This window comes from Palaemon carinicauda, unplaced genomic scaffold (assembly GCF_036898095.1).
Source record: "Palaemon carinicauda isolate YSFRI2023 unplaced genomic scaffold, ASM3689809v2 scaffold323, whole genome shotgun sequence".
NCBI lineage: Eukaryota > Metazoa > Arthropoda > Malacostraca > Decapoda > Palaemonidae > Palaemon > Palaemon carinicauda.
In genome coordinates, this window is record NW_027170902.1 from 20001 (window position 1) to 35727 (window position 15727).

At 36.9% G+C, this 15727-nt stretch overlaps 1 protein-coding gene across 1 annotated transcript in view; it reads left to right on the top strand.

Annotated features, from left to right (window-relative positions):
* Nucleotides 1–133: 133 nt before the first annotated feature.
* The window catches only part of Noc2 (Nucleolar complex protein 2), a 32449-nt gene continuing 16855 nt past the window's right edge, over nucleotides 134–15727 (top strand). The window contains exons 1-7 of the mRNA XM_068368948.1: nucleotides 134–249; nucleotides 4071–4275; nucleotides 5733–5841; nucleotides 8970–9184; nucleotides 12391–12497; nucleotides 13459–13577; nucleotides 14659–14813. Coding sequence (XP_068225049.1) covers nucleotides 4105–4275; nucleotides 5733–5841; nucleotides 8970–9184; nucleotides 12391–12497; nucleotides 13459–13577; nucleotides 14659–14813 — 876 coding nt within the window. The 5' untranslated portion in view covers nucleotides 134–249; nucleotides 4071–4104. The remainder of the gene's footprint in view (nucleotides 250–4070; nucleotides 4276–5732; nucleotides 5842–8969; nucleotides 9185–12390; nucleotides 12498–13458; nucleotides 13578–14658; nucleotides 14814–15727) is intronic.

Here is a 15727-nt window from a genome sequence, read left to right on the forward strand (position 1 = left end):
TCAAATATACCATATAAAGATAATTTTATACGAGAAATTTCATTTAGAATGCAGTAAATATGAAAATAAAGTTAGATAAGTGAATTGGCCATAAAGAAGAGGAGCCGTTACAGAGATACGAATATTGAATATTGATTGCTGTGAAAACTCGAGGCGAGAGCACATGTTTACATTATTCTGTTGTCTGTTATAAGTTATGTTTTATCCTCTGTAAATTGAAAGAAACATTTAATTATCAAGATATATTTAGTAAGTATGTTTTTAATTGTGAAGAGAGGTTATAATAAGCATAGATTTAATTAAGTCCATGAATTATTGTACTATGTTTACCGATATCTTTCGATGGACCCCAGTCGTGTGTTGTAAAATCTTGCCAATCTATATTTTTGGGTAAACTATTCTATTTATTGGAAGTTTTTGGATTATAACATCCTCATTTTCCAACCAGGGTTGTAAATTAGTCAGTAATAATGAAATTAACAATATTGATATACTAATTACACCATAGTTCTACACGTATTGCTAATCTTCGATCTACAGTATGGTGTTAAATATTTACTGTAACACATTACTTCTAGTGAAGAAATTCAGGTGTGTTGTTGATGTATATATACGTACTCTGGCCTAATCTTATGCTAATAATTTAGGGAAGCCCATATTTTTCAAGTTTTATACATTAAAATATCGGAAGCCATAGCCGTACCTACTTGCCTACGCAGGAGTAGGCTATCCTGCCTACAAGCTCTCTCTAGACTGCCGTATACTGAAGACAAAGTCTTAAGCTTGCATTTGCTTCTTAACCAGCAGAACCTTTGTATATCGATGGCCAGGACCGTCTGCTTGCATAGAAATTGGGAATGTCCTTCCCATTTTCTAATCGTGTTTAGCTGTGGCTGTTGTACTGCAAAATCCCTATACTAGAACATCGCCTAACCTAAACTTTCCCACCTAGCCTAACCTACACTTCCTTACCAAACCTAACCTACACTTCCTCGCCTAACTTAACTTAACCTACGAGTTGTGTCCTTACCTACTTATCTCCCGGGATGTGGTTAACGACCCCCTTTAGACTGCAGTATTCTTAGCTTACCCTGTGTTTGCTTCACTCCTGGCAAGGTAACACAATCATATTTTGCAAAGGAAATTGATTTTACAAATACTGTAATAAGAAAGTTTACACTTGTCCCAACGAACTACAATCACCCCGTACACTGTATGCATAGCAAGCTAATATAACAAAAACATCTTCACAAGATAGTTTGGATCATCCAAAAAAAACATAACACATTTCTTGGCGATCTTCCTTTGCATTGAGCTATTTGAACGGCACATGAAACTTGGACTTGCCGTTGTGAGTTAATTTTCTATCGTAAACATAATGCATGTCACGAACATTACACTTAGAACAAATACTGAGATAATCACCCAGGAGTCCTGTTTTACATAAATATTACATAAATTTCTTCTGTTGGGTGAAGTTCATAACTATTGCCAGTTTTGGATTGTTCAAGTTGTAGAAAAATTCACTTGTATTAGGTTGAACTTTGTCACTCTTGGAATTTAACGATGACATTTTCATGTTTTGGTGGCTACGCCTGGTGCTCTCATTACTCTGTTTGAATTTTGGAAATATTGCATTCTGATTGAATACATAAAAGCTCTCTAGCAATTTCCCGAGTCAAGCAGGGTCTCATTGGGTCATTTAAGATTATCGCTACCGCCAAATAGTTCATTATTCCGCTGCTAAAATGCTGCTGAATTGATCAAACCATCATTTACAGTGAATTTTAGGAACTACTGGAGCGAAAAAGTGAGTTTCAGAGGAAAAAGCTCGGTAGAAATTCCAAGGCGATTTGATGATTCTCCAAAAAAAAAAAAAAAAAAATTCCAAATCGATCTGGTAAGTACTGTACTAACCTTTGGTATTTAGAACATGCAGAGCAGTTTTTAGTCTACAAATTTGCGATAAGGTTGAAAATAAGGGATTTATGGTGCTTGGCCGTCATTATACATATACCCCTTACCAGCTTCACTCCTGAAACCAAGATTTGTTCCGACACTAAATACTACCCTTACTCTCAGTAAGTGTTTCCTAGGACATAAGACCAAAATTAAAAGAAGGATAAACATGGGATGGAGAGCTTTAGGTAAACAATATTAGGTAAGAAAAGTAAACTGCCACTCTCTTTAAAATGATAAGTATTTAATCGGATGGTCGTACCCGTATTAACTTATGCATCAGAAATTTGGAGCCTTACTAGTGCCTTAGAACATAAGCTAGAACTCAAAGAGCTAATGAAAGAATAAATATGGGGTTAATACTGAGAGACAGAAGAAAAGTAACATGGATATGAAAGCAAACTAAAGCCTGGATGTCAGACTGATAGACTTGGATATTTCCACGTTGTGGGAAGTACCCTTGCTCACAAAGAGTTTTTAACAGTCTTATCCTCCAAAGGAACTTCAACCTCCAGAATGGGATGTCATGAACGTCGTTAGATCTCTTGGGAAACCCCTACGAGCCCCTGACAACAAAGACTTTATCTACTTGACCTGACCTTGGCAAAGAGGGTCAGTGAGATGCACTGCATTTTTTATGCCGTTAGTCATGCTTAGGCTTGGAAGGATGTCTCCTTATCTTTCGTTCCACAGTTCATCGCGAAAAAACAGAACTCGGCACTTCAGGATTCCCGGTTTGAGATTTCCGTTTCCTCCTCCCTTAAAAAAGCTATTAGTGATTGAGACGATCTGCTGCTTTGTCATGCGAGGTCATTGCGATTCTACCTCAAAATAACTCTACTTTTCAGACCTGAACACCAGAGACTTTTCCTAAGCTCTTGGAAGGTTAAGAGACCGATCACTAAGAATGCCATCTCCTTCTGGCTTCGGGAAACCATCAGACATACCAATGGCCCAGATAATGAGCAAGGAGACGACCCATTGAGGATGAGGGTGCTCAAAGTCAGGAGTATCGATTCCACCTGAGCCTTCAGGAAGAATCTAGATTGTCCATGGTGTAGGACATGGAACTTGGAGTCTGGAAACGAGAGACAACCTTCCCTGCCCACTACCTTCGAGAATATATTAACAAGTCCCTGGGTATGTTTTGGAGTGAATAGGTGGTGTAGCAAGCCTAGACCCTCACAGGACAAATAACATCGTGTCTGTATAACAGAATTACTGTCCAATTTTCCTTGGAATCGGATGGTTGTGGTGGCCTATGTAGTAACGTCCCAGACTGGGGGTCGAGTCCCGCTCAAACTTGTGAGTTCCTTTGGTCGCTGCAACCTCACCATCCTTGTTAGCTAAGGAGGGGCAGGTATGGAGGGAGCCTTAAGTCTATCTGTTGAGTCATCAGCAGCCATTGCCTGGCCTTCCTTAATCCTAGCTTGGGTATTGATCATATGTATATATGGTCAGTCTCTTTGGCATTGTCCTGCTTGGTAGGGCAATGACACTGTCCCTTGCCTCTGCTATTCATGAGTGCCCTTTAAACTTTTAAATTGGCCGCTAGATGCAGGTAATCCATGCACTAGAGTGAGTTTAATTTAGTACTGTAGTGTAATTAAAGTATTTTCTCCATCCCCCGAGCAAGGCGGACGATGAACCTGTCGTATACGCATTCTTTAATCCTGTATGCCTATACACTGGACAGCATTCCCGCTAGGATGTCTATTCTTCGTCATCGTACCACCTATTGTAATGGTCTACTGTAACACCTTATTGCATCCCTATGCATAGGAAATTAAGTGATTGACAGAAATCATGACTTTCCCTCCTCTGTAGAACAAAAGTTCATTAAATTTCCCTGGTCAGTTTACCAATCCAATTTGGTCATAGGGTCTTCCTTCTTCCTTAGGGTAAGATACTTATTAAAGATCTCAGGTTTGTAGTTAGAAAAAATACAAATTATTTTAAAAATATTTTAATTCAATATTTGTTCCGTAACTGGGATACAAACCTACGCTATTTATTTAGTGGATACAACCGGTCTCCATCAAATAAATAGCTAAGGTTTGTATCGTTAGGAAATATATAGATTATCTACGAATTTGTCATTTTTTTTCCAGGTTTTTAATTCTACAGAATCCTGCTTAGTACAAAATGAAATTGAATACCAAGACAGGCAAGGGGAAATTTAATAAGAAGAAAGGCCAACCAGGTAAAAAGAAAGGTGGCCAGTCTCCCAAAATGGCAGTGAAGAAGAAGAAACAAGAGGAAATAGCCAATATGTCAGTAGATGATATGTTCACGATGATACAGGAAGATGACACTGTAAGTAATTGAAGAAGTTGAGTTTGTTTTTTGCAGTTTTATTTTTTGGTTTTGAAGAACAATGGTTTGATTTTGGAGTGTCTCCTAGAAGAGCTGCTTGCCATAGCTAAAGAGTCTTCTATCCTTACCAAGTGGGAAGTAGCCACTGAACAATTACAGTACACTAGTTAACACCTCATTATTCTGAAGGGTTTCTTGTTACAGAAATATCTTCAAACCAATGTTTTCTAGTGTTGGGTAGTGCCATAGCCTCTGTACCATGGTCTTCCACTGTCATGGGTTAGAGTTCTCTTGCTTGAGGGTACACTTGGGCACACTGTTCTATCTAATTTCTCTTCCTCTTGTTTTTTTAAAGATTTTGTAGTTTATATAGGAAATATTTATTTTAATTTTGTTACTGTCCTTAAGTATTTTATTTTTCCTTGTTTCCTCTCCTCACTGGGCTATTTTTCCTGATGGAGCCCCTGGGCTTATAGCATCATGCTTTTCCAACTAGGCCTGTAGCTTAGAAAGTAATAATAATAATAATACATGAGAAAGTATTTTGAATGAATAATGTATGTAGGTTGAAGTAAAACGGGTAAATGTTCAAGTCAAAAGATTTATGAAAATAGTCTTGTATGGAATATGTATTAACATCAGTAGCAGTTATTTGTGTGACCATTTCTGTGTCAACTGCATTTAATTGACTGATTGAGATTGGAAATTTGGAGAGGCCTAATTTGTAATTATTTGTTTATTGATTTCATTCATACAGTACTGAAATTTGTCTTTTATTTCATGCAATATAACTGTTCAGCTTATCAATGTAATTACTAATTCAGGTACAGTATTATTATTTTGATAAAGTTAATACTGTAATAATGATAATGTAGTACAGCATAGTAGAATAGTCATGAAAGGCCTTAGAGAACAACTTGCATACTGTAATTTAAAAAACTAAGATCTACGATACAGGGAGAGAATTTTGTATACTGTATACGTTATTCTTAACCCTTTTATCGCCAATGGACGTACTGGTACATTTCACATAACTCGTCCGTTTACCCCCATGGACGTACTGGTACGTCCTTGCAAAAAACTGCTATTTAAATTTTTTTTGCTTTTGCATACTTTTGATAACTTTATGAGAAACTTCATGCATTTTCCAAAAGAATGAGACGAACCTGACCTCTCTATGACAAAAATGAAGGCTGTTAGAGCAATTTAAAAAATATATATTGCAAAATGTGCTTGAAAAAAAAATGCCTGGGGGTTAAGGGTTGGAAAGTTCCCAATAGCCTGGGGGTAAAAGGGTTAATGTTTACTATCTCCTTTTAATATACAGTATTCTTTTTGTTGATATATCTATTTATTCTTCTATTGTCTATTCATCATTATTCAGTACGGAAAGTAAGGAAAAGAGGACATGAGTTGTCAAAACCAAACAATCTACTGATCATTTTCCAACTTTTCAGGTTGTGGATGACGGTGTTCCTTCAACCCAAAAGAAGAAAGAGAAAAAGTCTACCGCGAAGAAGACTAAAGCATCGAAGGTGAAAGAGGCTGACCCTGATGAGGAAGAAGGTGAGACTATTATTGATATACAGTTATACCTTTGTAATTACCGGTATTCCAGGTATTCGTTGACTTACAAGCGTGGGTAATACAGAAGTCCTCAACTTAAAAATTTGATAGGTTCCAAGAAGCTTTTTGTAAGTCGAATTTTGTGCGATATCGTTGTCGATCTACTTAGGATCCAAGACGACGGGTTTGAACTTTACTGGTTTATCGTAGTATCTCCTTATTAACCCTTTTACACCCAATGGATGTACTGGTACGTTTCACAAAACTCATCCCTTTACCCCCATGGACGTGCTGGTACGTCCTTGCAAAAAACTGCTATTTACATTTTTTTTTGCATATTTTTGATAACTTTATGAGAAACTTCAGTCATTTTCCAAAAGAATGAGACCAACCTGACCTCTCTATGACGAAAATTAAGGCTGTTAGAGAAATTTAAGAAATATGTATTGCAAAATGTGCTTGAAAAAAAAAAACGCCTGGGGGTTAAGTGTTGGAAAGTTCCAAATAGCCTGGGGGTGAAAGGGTTAAGTATGCAGATCCCTACTGCTTCAAGCGTTTCAGTTCGTGGATGGCGGGCTTGATTGGTAACGTCTCTGCCTGGTGATCGCCAGTCTGGGGTTCGAGTCCCGCTCAAACTTGTTAGTGCCATTAGTGTCTGCAACCTTACCATCCTTGTGAGTTAAGGTTGGGGGGTTTGGGGGAGCCTATAGGTCTATCTGCTGAGTCATTAGCACCCATTGTCTGGTCCTCTTTGGTCCTAGCTTGGGTGGAGAGGAGTGTCTGCAACCTTACCATCATTGTGAGCTAAGATTGGATGGTTTGGGAGAGCCTATAGGTCTATCTGCTGAGTCATCAGCAGCCGCTGCCTGGCCCTCTCTGGCTTGGGTGGAGAGTAGGCTTGGGTGCTGATCATATAATAGATGGCCAGTCTCTAGGGCATTGTCCTGCTTGCTATGGCAATGTCACTGTCCCTTGCCTCTGTCATTCATGAGTGACTTTTAAACCTTTAAACTCCCAGAAGGTTCAACACAGTAGAATGAGAGAGTAGTGTTTTTCAATACATTACAATAGGCCTAACCAGAATCTCATGTCTATGATTTCCAGCTACAGATGTCACCAAATAATTGAGTTTCATATGAAATAGATATCAGGTTACAGTGAACCCTCGCTACTTCGCGGTTCGACCATCGCGGATTCACCACTTCGCGGATTTTTTCCTTAACCCATATATATACAGTAATATATATATATATATATATATATATATATATATATATATATATATATATATATATATATATATGTATGCATGTATTTATGTATATATGTAGGTATGTATATGTGTATACATATAAATATATATATATATATATATATATATATATATATATATATATATATATATATACACACACACACACACACACATATATATATATATATATATATATATATATATATATATATATATATATCTAAAGTAGGAAGATGTGATGTAGTTCTAAGAGAAAAATATGGGAAATATGTCTGTGTAATAAGCAAAGCTCTACCTCCAGTTTGTTTCTTCATTATGATCAGAGATAAATGTAAACTAAACATTGGTTGCCATTTTTTATCGTGCTTTTTAGCGTGTTTAGGAAATGCATGATATAAAATCACCTTTAATATTTGTGCCTGTTTTAGTTTAGGGTACTGTAGTACATGCATTAAGTGTTCTGTACATTAAAGGGTAGTTTGTTAACAGAACTACGTACAAGGGAAGGTTTTAAAAGTCTGAATATACATGTTGAATAAATAGGTAAATATGGTGTCACTACTTCGCGGATTTTCACCTATCGCGGCCGCGACTGGAACCTATCTACCGCGATAAACGAGGGTTCACTGTATTACATATGTCATTTTGCTTACTGTATTAAATTATATAAATATTGAATTAATACAGTACTGTATATCCTTATCTTTGTTATTTGCAGTTAGAATTGTGTTTGTATATCTGTTTGTTTGTAAGTTGGGCACCTTCTGTATGAAGATTCAATGCAGTCATTTCAAACTGTTTTGAGAGATCGAAAGAATATAATTAAAGCTCTAAAAATTCAAGAATTTTAGTATTATATTACTTATGCCAATTACTTTTTCAAGTAGCAAAAAATTGCAGTTTCTGACCTCCCCTGTTATGTGAGAATCCAGTGCCAGAAATTTTATCTGTGACACCCGCAGGCAATTTCTTGGCCCCGTTTATGCGGCTGCAAAAAAAAACACGTCCGAACGTTCACGAGTGCTTAGAAGGAATGTTGGAGGAAGGATGGGTAGTGGTAGTGGTAGGGGGGGGGGGGGGCAGTAGCTGTAGAGACTGACACCTCGTAGTAACGGGGATGTTGAGGAGGGAGAAGTCTAATTGGTAAGGGACCTCAAGTTGTGGTTTCACACGCCCCAGTTTTTATACCGACACCCTATAAGGGTGAGCGAGCTGGGTATATTCCTGGCATTCCTTGCAACTTTTTTCTCTGGTATATTTAGCAGTATTTATACCTCTGAAATTGTGCTTTAAGGAGCATTTCACTGGGCGACACAGGTCCCTCGCCCAGAAATAGATTTTTCCTTCGTCAAACTTCCTTTAGAAACCACAGATGTAAATGATGATGAAAGTAGAAATTATTATTATTTTTTTTCTGGATTTGCCCGATGTATAGTACAGTATGCTATAAAGATTGTTTTATAATTTCTTGATTTGATTTTTTAGTTTATAGTTTCCTGTGAATCTTATCAATCCTATAGTTTTTATATGTAATTTATCCAGAATTACATATAGAAAAGTTTCGAATTTTAATTGTAAATAGTTTAGTGCATTGTTACTTTTTTATTCCACTATTTGGTTGTTACAACCAAATAGTAGAACAATAAAAAAACATGAAGAAAGGGGACCTTTCCTCTCTACCCTCGTTGGGCTGGAAGGAGCTTAGAGAGGAAAGGTCCCCTTATTTTCATTTATTTGATGTTGGGGAAGTTCCTTGGTATATAGATAGACTATTTGGTTGCTTAAGAAATGCATCCTTTGACTTCTTTCACTGATGGTTTTGTTTTCTTTCTTAGATTAGTATCTTAATCGTGCATGATGATTTCCCTTGCAGATGAATCCTCTGAAGACGAAGGCATGGCTGATGCATCCAGCCTGAGCCAGAAGGAATATCTGAATAAATTGAAGGAAACCGATCCAGAATTTTACTCGGCGATGATGCAGTCTTCAGAACTGATGGATTTGAAAAGCTCGGACGAAGAGGAGGAGGAGGAAAGTGGCGACGAAAAGGACGTAAAACAAGGAAGTTCGCCACAAGGGTCCGAGGAGGTATACATTGTGTAATTTTTTTTTTTTCCCGTAGTACCAGTTATGCAGTTAATTCTAATAGTTAGGCCTTCTCCATCATGAGGCTCAATACTACACAATATTCTAGAAGTTTTATTCCAGCTGTGACTAAGCTGTGGAATGATCTTCCTAATCAGGCAGTTAAATCGGTGGAATTTTTAAGGTTCAAATTTGCAGCGAATGTTTTCATGTTGAACAGACTGACATAAATCTTTTTATAGTTTATGTAAGAAAGATCTATTTTAATGTTACTGTTCTTAAAGTGTTTTATTTTAATTGTTCATTACTTCTCTTGTAGTTTATTTATTTCCTTATTACCTTTCCTCGCTGGGCTAGTTTTCCCCGTTGGAGCTCTTGTGCTTATAGCATCGTGCTTTTCCAACTAGGATTGTAGCCTTCACTGGAAGTAATTAAGAATTACATATGCTACTTCATATTCTATAATCTTGTTGTTAAATGTGAAGTAATTTGCTACAGAAAAGATAGGTAAATGATAATTGATTCGTTCCAGAAGAGAAAGCTGGATTTGGTAGTATTTTGTCAGGCCAAAGTGGAAGGTATTTATGTTTAGGGTTTGTCAGGACAAAAAGTGCCTAAAGGATTCATCCTTATAATAAGTGCCTGAAGGATTTATCTGGACAAGAAGTGTCTAAAGGATTTATCAGGACAATAAGTGTCTGAAGGATTTATCAGGACAATAAGTACCTAAAGGATTTATGGACAAGAAGTGTCTGAAGGATTTATCAGGAAAAGAAGTGCCTGAAGGATTTATTTGGACAATAAGTGCCTGAAGGATTTATCAGGACAAAAAGTGCCTGTGTGAGATAGATTAGAAGGGCAACACAAGGGAAGTGGCAGTGTTAAGTGCGTCATGAAGAATGTATGGATGGGTAAACTAATGCAAATACATTAAAATACATCAATATAAGGAATTTTGTAGGTAGAATTAAGCGTGACTAAAGAAAAAGAATTGAAAGAGAGGTAGGGTTGCATTTCAGAAACTTATTTTCAGGGAACGAAATGAGTTCTCTGTGTTATATTGTTTAAACAGAAGGGTGATTGGTTGCGTGTTCAAGACATATCTGTAACAAAGGTGATATATGTTCACATTAGCTTTTGATATTTTCATGAATAGAGTTAGTAGAGAAATGGCAGTTGTAGTTGAAAACCTCTTGGGAGAAGAAACAATTATAAGTGGGATGCAAAGTGTTTTTATGCTGGAAGATGCTGCTCAGTTGCTTGTTTTTAGTGAAGACAAGCTGTGGAAACTGATGGAAAATTTGAAAATAAATTGTTATACAGAGAAACATAAAAATAATTTTAGCAAGGGTAAGGTTTTGATTAGGATATAATTTTAGCAAGGGTAAGGTTTTGTTTAGGATATAGACACCAATGAACATATTAACAAAACTTAAGAGAACATACATGAGAATGCTGATGTGGATTATGGGAGTATTATGCTTGCCGCACACTGAGCCGGAACGGAACCGCCGCCGAAGCCACCGAACATAACAGAAACGACGTCCAGCGCGCACACGGAGCCAGAAGCCACAGAACGGAACCGACACAGAATTTTATATGAGCCAGAAGCCACAGAACGGAACCGACACAGAATTTTATATGAGCCAGAAGCCACAGAACGGAACCGACACAGAATTTTATATGAGCCACAAGCCACAGAACGGAACCGACACAGAATTTTATATGAGCCAGAAGCCACAGAACGGAACCGACACAGAATTTTATATGAGCCACAAGCCACAGAACGGAACCGACACAGAATTTTATATGAGCCAGAAGCCACAGAACGGAACCGACACAGAATTTTATATGAGCCAGAAGCCACAGAACGGAACCGACACAGAATTTTATATGAGCCAGAAGCCACAGAACGGAACCGACACAGAATTTTATATGAGCCAGAAGCCACAGAACGGAACCGACACAGAATTTTATATGAGCCAGAAGCCACAGAACGGAACCGACACAGAATTTTATATGAGCCAGAAGCCACAGAACGGAACCGACACAGAATTTTATATGAGCCAGAAGCCACAGAACGGAACCGACACAGAATTTTATATGAGCCAGAAGCCACAGAACGGAACCGACACAGAATTTTATATGAGCCAGAAGCCACAGAACGGAACCGACACAGAATTTTATATGAGCCAGAAGCCACAGAACGGAACCGACACAGAATTTTATATGAGCCAGAAGCCACAGAACGGAACCGACACAGAATTTTATATGAGCCAGAAGCCACAGAACGGAACCGACACAGAATTTTATATAAACGAAGGAAGTTTTCCTTAATCATAACCAAGTTTTTATTTAATTGATGTTACAATGATTAGATATTCTGTATATCAATCTTTTGTCGAATCCGTAAGCCAGATATTTATGTTTTCAAAAAAGAAAAAAATAATGATAATAATAATAATTAATAATCACTCCAAAATTCTTTGTAATATATCATATGTTCACATCATTGTTATTAAAGTACATTCGTCAAATTTCTGACATCAGCAAAAAAGAAAAAAAATAATGATAATAATAATAATACTAAACAGTAATAATAAATAGTAATCACTCCTAAAATCTTTGTATTAAATCATATGTTTACATCATTGTTATTATAATACAATCATCAAATTTCTGACATCAGGAAAATATTGGTTGCTATCACACTAACCTCCGAATTCCTCAGCAACTCTCTCCAAAACAACCTTTGGAGTCGTTCTGCGCATGCGCAGCCTGTCAGACGCCACCGATGCTTCAGAAAAAATATCTTTCAAAGAATACTGCGTCGGTTCAGTTCTTTTCTGGCGCGTCGGTTCCGTTCTGTTCTGGCCTAGTGTGCGCAGTCAGGTAAGAATGCATGCTTTCGATTTCCATTGGACGTTTCGGTTCTGTTCGGGCACGTCCGTTTGGGCTCAGTGTGCGGCAAGCTTTACTGATTGAAAGATTGGAAATTGATGGAATAAGAAGAATGGCAAGTGTAGCAAAGATTATAGATATAATAAGTCAGTCGTGACTGATATGGTATGGAGCGTGTTGAGGATGGAGACCAAGGAATTATATCTCTGATATAAAGCTTCCCTGTTTGGTTTAAAATGGTTCGTTATCCAAATTAAGACATAGTTGATCTTTAGCTTTTTGTGAATGGGATATTTATGTCTTTGCAGGAGGACAGCGATGGGTCCGAGTTTGACTTCGAAGACACGAAGGGCCAAGGAGGTAACATCACCTCGCAGATGATTGAAGAATGGGAAAAAGAGCTGAGGAGTGACAGGTATGTATAGGAATGTTAGATATCCTGTTATTACCTCCGCCAACGAAGCTGGGAGGAGGTTATGTTTTACCCCCCTGTTTATTTGTTTCTGAACAGCTTTCTGGCCACGATTTTAATTTTAGAGTAGTGAAACTTGCAGGGATTAACTGTTACGTAAAAAGTTGGAAATGATTAAAATTTGAAAGGTCAAGGTCATGTTCAAGCATGTCAAATTCACTTAATCAGCCCAAAGTTTGGACATCGTTGACACAGAGACTTCAAACTTGGTTCATTTCGAGTGTATGGAAGTCCACGCCAATTAATACGTGTTTCAGTCAAGGGTCAAGGTGAAGGATGATCAAAAGTTCGAGAAATAAGCTGCCGCGGCAGACATCTGCGCTCTACTGAGTGCCCTTCTAGTTCATAAAAGGAATTCTGTACAATGAAGACTTTTAGTATCCTGCTTTTCAACTATGATAGTAGCTTAACTAGTAATAATAATGATGATAATAAAAGTATCCCCTTTGGTATTGCAAGAAAAACTTTGGTAATAATTGAACTTTATTTAGCAAAGCATCCAATCCCCAGATTCAACTAATAGTTTGAGAACTTCTCATTCTTTGGCAAGGGGTAGATATAAAATCCTGATCGCTCTACCTCATCTTGAAATCCGTCAGAAACCGATTAATTTAAAAATATTTATGTAGTTATTTTTTTATTCTTTATACAGTAGTTATAATGGAAATCAACATTTATAAGGCCAGTTTATCAACCATAAACAAAACTAAAATATTTCCTACTGTATAGTACTGGTATCACAGTCGTCTCTATCTTGAGCTTTCAATTCAATACTTCTCCATTCATCATCTATTTCATGCTTCATAGTCCTCTACCATGTGGGCCTGGGTCTTCCAACTCTTCTAGTGCCTTATGGAGCCCCGTTAAATACTTTTAGATTAAGCTAAACTAATTTGATTTTCAGTCCAATGGAAGCCTTCATGGAAGTACAGCAGGCCTTTTTGGCAGCCATTGAGTCACTGTCGGGTGGGAAGAAGGAGAGCGTGGAGAAGACCAGTAGATACGTTGTGAAGGGATCACAAAGTAAGCACAATTATATCAGTAATGAACACTTAGCACTTAGGTGAATCTAGTATCTTATGACGTTAATTCTACTAAAGGCTTTGTAAGCACAGCTGGGTTGAGAAACTAAAGTGTTATAGGATTAGTATTGGGTGTGTGTGACTAGCCTTCCTATACCTCAACATCTGTAATGTATAACTAATGGAAGTCAGCATGTCGGAAAAATGCATAGTTGTTTTGTCAAGCCTTCAGTTAACATCTCATTCCATAGCGCTACGTTTGTTAGAATTTTTTTGTGGCCTGTATCAGGTTTTTATAGTAATGTTTTTTTTTTTTTTCAAGTTTGTACCTTAATATTCAAGGTATGTGTAGCGTATGAATAAGACTTGTATGTATAGGGCAAGGTATGTGTAGTGTGTAATAAGATATGTATGAATGGGTCCAAGTTCGTACCTTAATATTCAAGTTATGTGTACTGTGTAATAAGACTTGTATGTATGGGTCCAAGTTTGTACCTTAATATTCAAGGTATGTGTAGCGTATGAATAAGACTTGTATGTATAGGGCAAGGTATGTGTAGTGTGTAACAAGACTTGTATGTATGGGTCCAAGTTTGTATCTTAATATTCAAGGTATGTGTACTGGGTAATAAGACTTGTATGTATGGGCCAAGGTATGTGTAGTGTGTAATAAGTCTTGTATGAATGGGTCCAAGTTTGTACCTTAATATTCAAGGTATGTGTAGTGTATGAATAAGACTTGTATGTATAGGCCAAGGTATCTGTAGTGTGTAATAAGACTTGTATGTATGGGCCAAGGTATGTGTAGTGTGTAATAAGTCTTGTATGAATGGGTCCAAGTTTGTACCTTAATATTCAAGGTATGTGTAGCGTATAAATAAGACTTGTATGTATAGGGCAAGGTATGTGTAGTTTGTAATAAGACTTAAATGTATGGGTCCAAGTTTGTACCTTAATTTTCAAAGTATGCGTATTGTGTCGTAAGACTCGTATTTATAGAGCCAATGTGAATATGTGGACAATCTTCCATAAACATTATTAATTTAATGAGTATCAAAAACTTATTTTTCCATTTTTTTCAGATTTCAATGCTGTCGTGAGATTGTGTTTGAGGAATATGGTCATTGCTATGAGAACTTTTTTCAAGATCAAGGATAAAAACCAGTTGCCGTCAACGTCCAAACGCTGGAGCAGACATAAGAACTGCATCAAGCTGTATCTCCGACAAATGATTGCGGTAGAATATCTCATTTAGTTTATTTGTTTCATTTCCTCGTGGGGTTATTTCTCGTGTGTGGAGCCCTTGGGCTTATAGCATCTTGGTTTTCCAACTAAGGTTGTAACTTAGCTAGTTATAAGAATAATACTATAACTACTCATAGTTAGTGATGAGCTATTTAATCACTACATTACTAGCAAAACTCAGTGTATGATTGTAAGTAAGTCAAGGACATTGGGACTTCAACATTGAAATCTTTGCATTGGTAATCTTTTTAAAATTTTTAGTTGTGATTCTTAACCCTTTTACTGCCAAGCTATTTGGAACTTTCCAATCTTTAACCCCCAGGCATTTTCTTTTTCAAGCACATTTTGCAATATATTTTTGTTTTTTAAATTGCTCTAATAGCCTTAAATTTTGTCATAGAGAGGTCAGGGTAGTCTCATTCTGTTGGAAAAAGCTTGAAGTTTCTCAAAATGTTATCAAAAATTTGCAAAAAAATGTAAATAGCAGTTTTTTTGCAAGGACGTACCGGTACGTCCATGGGGCTAAAGGGATGAGTTTTGTGAAACATATCAGTTTGTCCATTGGGGGTAAAAGGGTTAATTGCAACTTTACTTTTGAGAAACATTTGTTTTGTTTCTAATTCAATTGAACATATTTTTTTTTTTATTGAGATAGTTTTAAAGATTTTTGGTGATCAGTCAATCTTTAGGAATTTTTCAATGTTTTCATTCTACCTTGTTTTGAGTATGGTTCTACTGGCTTGGCGTCAGCTGCTGGCTCTATCAAATAACTTATTTCTGATCTACTGTAGATATTAATCTCTGGCATCGTTGTTCAGTTAGTTACAGTATTTATTCATAAGATTTTTTATAATTCATATAATTCCAAAATGAACCATCCTGTACAAAGCACTAGGTATGCAGTTA